General features: G+C 30.2%; 1 protein-coding gene across 1 annotated transcript; it reads right to left on the bottom strand.

The window, feature by feature from the left end:
• Positions 1-4,514: 4,514 nt before the first annotated feature.
• LOC137824862 (zinc finger protein 10) lies at positions 4,515-5,789 on the bottom strand. The gene has a single exon (XM_068630542.2). It carries the CDS (start codon positions 5,567-5,569, stop codon positions 4,661-4,663), a length of 909 nt encoding a protein of 302 aa, XP_068486643.1. The 5' UTR covers positions 5,570-5,789; the 3' UTR covers positions 4,515-4,660.
• Between the last annotated feature and the right edge of the window lie 497 nt (positions 5,790-6,286).

Here is a 6,286-nt window from a genome sequence, read left to right as displayed (position 1 = left end):
CCTTAGAAGAATGGTAAGGTATTTTTATGTATAATGATGAATAAATTATCTTGTTGATTTTGCTTGCCAAATTTTGTTAAAGTCAAAGCAAGAACAAATGTGATCAAATGGTTGATAGTTGAATATATTTGAAAACTAGTCTTAATTATAGATATTTGAATGGAGTAGAAAACAATCTTAAATTAGTGTGAATATTATGATCAGTACACATATTATACTAACTTTCCATCCGATGATGGATTTTGTGGTGAATATATCTCATTCCTCATCAAACAAATGTTTTAATTATTGTGATTCAATTTTTCATTTTTCTTTTAACTGCTTTTTAATACAAATTTATTGATAATATGCATGCATTATATACAACTCTTTTTTTCAGGTTTATATACTTAATCCAAAGCAAGATGTGCACGGATTAGGTTTTGATCCTTACAAGCATGCTCCAGAATTTGGAGGTAAACCTTTTCTTGTTCTATATGTGGCCAATGCTGATTCTCTATTCCATTAAACATTATCATTGATATAGATTTTATAATAATTATTGTAAGAGAAATTATTGTATATAAAATATTTATTATATTTCTTACTTTTGTGATAAAAACTTAAACATTAAAAAGATAGAACGAATAAAATATTTTAATTGATTTCTCTCTTTTTTTTACTTTATTTTTCTCTCAAGCTTTTTTCCTTTCAACAACACACTAAATACTAAGCTGAAAAAAAAATCAATTATGGTTATTTGATTAAAAAATGTTTTTTAAATATACTTTTTTCAATTAAATATACTGATCACTTAAATTTTGTTTGATAAAAGTAATTTTTTTTTTCTATTCAATGGCACTGTGTTAAAGAAACCTATTATACTTTTTATAATGCCACAGATAAACATGTTATAATTTTTTTATTTCATTTTAAATACATGTATCCATATAATTAAATTTACAACTTAATGTCAGATTAGTTCTCAAAAATACAATCTAATGTCAACTTGATTATTTGGTACAGTTTAATGACAAAATCTATTTTTTACAGTTTAATCAGTTTTAGAAATTCATATTTAATTGTTGTATCTTCTTTTTTTACAGAAAAAAAAGATCACGCCTATCCAACAAAGGGGGACTTGGGTTCTCTAGAGATAATCTATTTGGTTTAAAGTGTAAGATACTTAAAAACTGAGTATATAAAATAATCAAAGAATAGAAATAGTGACGAATTGGAGAGAGTTTTATTTTCAGCACTCACTCTTTGCACCATATTAATTGTTTGTATCATATTTGGGCATTAGAGGTGATGATGATTAATTAAATAAAAGCACCAAATAAAAGTTATATTTTATTAATTTGTTGTATGTATATTTTTCATCTTTTGTGTATGATTTTTAAATTTTTTATTTTCTGGAATTGAATCTTTTATGCAGGAGGTTTGAGATTTATTAAAAATCATTTTTTTAAAAAACCCACATACAACGACGGTTCCCAACCGTCTTTAAAAGTTGTTTTTATTTTTTATTTAAAATCCACTTATGACGTCGGTTAAAGGAACCGTCGTTATAAATATGTTTATAATGACGGTTGACCAACCGTCGTTAAAAATGCCTACTTTATGACGACGCCTACAACAACGACGGTTTAAAAACCGTCTTTAAATGTTCTTTTTAATCGTCGTTAATTATCCTTTTTGCACTAAAGAATCTACCTGCATTTGCCACATCAAAGAACCTCACAAACCCAAATCTTTTCCCCACCTATTAAGCCTACGTAAAATAAACACTTCTTTCCCTCTTTCCATCTCTAAATAATCTTAATCATGTCATATTCCCCGAAACCAACTGGGAAATTTGAGAAGAAGAGACTGGTGTAGTTGCATGATGATTGTTGTAGTTTACGGCCCTATGATTTTCTCCATCGCTCCATTTTTATTTTAATTATTATTTTTGTTTTCTATTTTATGACCTTAGTTCAGAAAAGGAATTATATTTTAAAAGCTCACAAACATTTCATTGTGTGTTGCCTCTCACTCAATATTTTGTTCATAATTAACCCCCCAATACATTATTATATTTCATGCATTCAAGTTCATTTTTCTTTCATTAAAGGAAAATCATGAAATAGTGATCCAGCTTTTAGATGACTAAAACGGCTAATAAAGATGGTTCTATTATTTATCACCAATTAAGTAAGTTCAAAAGTTTTGCACATGTGAACTTCTGCAATCTGCCCCCCTAATTTTTTATTGTCATCTCTATTTTTTTTATAAGGCAAACTAAATTATTAAATTAATTATAAGTTTAGCAAAATGTCACCAATTAAGTGAAAAAGTCTCTCCTTAAAAAGATACACATTGAGAGGAACTTTAAAAGAATACTAAATATGAATACGTTACTCAAAATATATTATTTTTAAAACTACACCTAATTCTTAACATATTAAATGTAATTTCTAAAACTAAAATCATTAAAAGTTTTCCTCAGTTTGAGCCAGTTAGTAGAACAGGAAATATCTAGAAGTCCCTTAATTTGTTCATAAATATGCCAAGTTAATTATATGTTTTATTGGAAAATAATAAAGTCAATTACATAAACCTATAACTAGTTATAAAAAATATTATTGTAAATATCTTATATTAATATCGATAAATTTTCTTTGTCTAAAAAATTATTAATTGAACTTCAAGAAAATTACTTCCTTTATGTTTCGTATACAAATCATTGAAATTACATAGATATTAAAGAAGAAGAAAAAGAAAAATATAGCTACACATGTGCATGTATACATGTACTGAGGGATACATCTTAGAAGAATAGGATGCTAATATTATAGGTTATTTTAAAACGTCTTTTATCCGAGTAACCTTATGATATTTTCTCATTGTTAAGAAGATATTATACTACGATAGATACTACAAATTCAATTCTCTTTTAAGCAAGTCTTTAGAATATTTATGATAATTGATTAATTTTTAAAAATAAGTCAGTCTTTTAGACAGTAACCAATATGCGATGAGACAATTCTATTACTTTTTTAAAATATCATTAATAAATAGTGTGTTAAAAAACCATAGTACTTGTTTCTAATTTATTTTTAATTTTATATATAAGTGGGTTTAATTGACTCTTTTTAGGTAAAAAATAAAAGATACCATTCTAGTCAAGGGGTTCTCCATCAAAATTCCCATTGAAGGTATCCATCAGAAAAAAAAGGTACTATATCACCTCCCAACCTAGCTGCATCGATTTATGCGGCAGACTTGACTAGCTATGGTTAATTCATAGGGAAGTTGGAGCTCACACATTATAATTCAGAGAACTTGTCATTGTGTGTACCTAATTCATGCATACAGAAGAAGAAACAAAATTTGTGTTGCAAGGTCCAATGAGTCTTGTTGGGATAATATTCTCCTTGTGAATATAAAAAAGCAAGCATAATATCATAGCCAATTCTTTAAGTAGATTGATTCTGGAGTAGGTGGCAAATTTTGGAGGGATTTAGGAAAGAGTGAGGAAAAGAAAAAAGGTGAGGCAGAATGTTAGCAAATGGATTTATGCGCAAGGGAATAAGAATACCAAGTATTGCAACAAATCTGATGAAGATGAGAATAATACAAAGTAAAAGAGAATCAATGTTGGGATGTATCTGACTTTATATGGCTTTGAAACGCTCAAACATGTTTTATAAATGGGTAACTTTACTGATATGTCAGTGAGGTACTGAATAGGAAAACGAGCTCACAATATTCCATGCAGTTCTTAGGAGGATCCTTCACCCTCAAACCCCACATGCACATGCACTAATCTCAATACTCAAACTATAAAATTTACACACACAATGAAAAATTCTTTTATTCCTCTATGGTTCTTCCTGTTGAAACCTATCCACCTTAGGATAGAAGTAGGGGACCCACATAATCCGTAGAAGAAGCATGCATCAATGGTAAATATATGTTCAGTGCATGCATGGAAAGCTTCTTCCAACAACATACAAGAAAATTCCCATATAAAACTATGAATCTGTTTTATAAAACTATGAATCTGTTTTCTTTTTCAAACAAATATTGACATATAAAACCTTGAAGTTTAGACTATAATTTCAAATACAGTTACCACAAGCAACAATGAGTTATTCTCACTGGGAGAAACCTGCTTGCATAAGTTCTGCCAATTAAAAATGTAATTAGAACTATTTTTTGTGACACAATTTGTCGCACAAGACAGATTTCCTATGTTGCATAAATACAAAGAAACGAAATTAAACTTCAGGGTGCAGCCTAACCTAAGCTGATTATCTAGTTATAAAATGTCTCATAATGGTTCATACAGCGCTAAAATAAGTTGTACGATAGCATGAATCTTATATATATATATATATATATATATATATATATATAAAAGCTTTCACATGTTCCTACTAAAAAATGATATAGAACTGTAATGTTTCTCAGATGCTTTTAAAGGATCTTAGTAAAAATCGATGGAGATATCAGTTATATATAATTGCACTCTTTGATGAGCTAGCTTGTTTGTGATTGCCATATTGTTATCATCACACATCCAATCAAACATGAAAATCTTCCTTACATGGTATCAAAAGAAATAAACAAGGAACAAGAGTAAAATCATAAGAGTAAAATTATATTTATAAATATCCGTGCTTCAAATGTTTTACTATACCTCGGACCTATAACCAAGCCTTAGCTCCAGATCTAGCTCTTCTATGGAGCTAGGGCTAAAATCAAACATCTCTGACTGCACATGATGCTTATCAACTGAACATGATTTGGGGAACAATGGAATGGATGAAGCGTCTGATTTTCTGTTCTTGAAACTTGTATCTATCTCTTTATTCTCAAACTGCACAACTGGGTGAGCTCGACTCATAAACATGTTCATGCTCACAGCCACCTCAGTTTTACCCTTCCTACACCCAGAATCCAATCCCTGTAATTTTTTCTCAAAACTGGCTTCAAGATCGAGCCTACTTGAACAAAATCTGAAGTCATCAGTTAAATTTGACAAGGATTTAGAAGAAAAAGAAGGGGAAGACTCGTGACATCCTTTGAAAATTGAAGAATTATTGTATAGTGGAATCTGGGGTTTCTCTCTGCATCTTTTGTTAAGTGAAGTGCCTAAAACATTGGAAGGTGAAGCAACAACATGAGAATAAGGATCAGAATTAGGGTTAGTGTTATGAGCCAATCCACTAAGAGAAGGTGGGTATAAGTAACCCAATGAAGTAAAAGAAATTTGAACCGAATTCTGGGTTTGAGTTTTCTCAAGATCATCATTGAGGATTTCATTCTGAGGACTATATGGCTGCTTTAGTCTTGCTCTATCTCTTCTATGAACATTCATATGGCCTCCTAAAGCCTGTGCTGACCTAAATTCTCTTGTGCAAAAGGTACAAGAATATGATCGTGGTGGCCACACGCAACCAGACCAAGCTGCATCTTTAGCAAAGGCTTGCTCTTCCCATGAGTGGTCTTCATTGGAAGGGTAATTAGTCGAAGAATCATCAAGACTAAGACTCATAGAGTACTTTCTCTTACTCCTGATCAAACATTGACCCTCCTCCATTATGAGAGTATATGTTCACCTTGATTCAGAAAAGGGAAGGAATTATAGTAGGGAATTTTGAGATTGTAGATGGGAATTGAAAGCTACATGAGTCTACTGTGGGAGGAGCTTGAGATAGATGGGGAGAGATAGTGTGTGGAAAGTGAAGTGGTTGGTACTCTACCTTGAATGTCTCGGAGTGTAGCTAATATATTTCTTTTTCTATTTTATGGTATATTTTATGGTTGGCTTCCAACACAGTTAATCAGACATTAGTATGAATACTCCAAGTTCCCGTTTTCCTGCATTTTCTTTGTGAGAGAATGCGATGCAGCAATGACTATAAAATAATTCTTGTGGGTCCTTAAATTAGTTATGTTAGATGGCTATAGAGTATTATTACAGACTCAAAGCAACAAATCTGACTGAAATATCCTCTGTTGATGCAGCAATGACTAGAAAATCATTCTTGTGCCATTTGGTCTTTGCGATATTTTTCTAATCAAAATATTGTTATTATTATTTGATCGAAAAATAAATTTTATAATTGAGCAAAATACTTTTTTATCTAAGTAAAAAATATTTGGAGGTTCATTTTAAACATAAATGAATTTTTAATCAATTTTATCTTAATAAGGTTATTTTTTATTCGACCAAATAAAGTATCATTTAAGGCCTTTCAATGTAATAAGGTATTGAGTGTAAGTAGCTTGAGTTGAATATAAGAGGTTGCGAAAA

The sequence above is a fragment of the Phaseolus vulgaris genome, chromosome 8 (assembly GCF_051622355.1).
Source record: "Phaseolus vulgaris cultivar YP4 chromosome 8, ASM5162235v1, whole genome shotgun sequence".
Classification (NCBI taxonomy): Eukaryota; Viridiplantae; Streptophyta; class Magnoliopsida; order Fabales; family Fabaceae; genus Phaseolus; species Phaseolus vulgaris.
Note: the sequence above shows the minus strand (reverse complement) of the source record. Positions and strands in the feature narration are given on the sequence as shown.

Bases quoted from the DNA above. Each gene is read 5' to 3' on its own strand.
- LOC137824862 (XM_068630542.2), bottom strand. From the start codon at position 5,569: ATGGAGGAGGGTCAATGTTTGATCAGGAGTAAGAGAAAGTACTCTATG.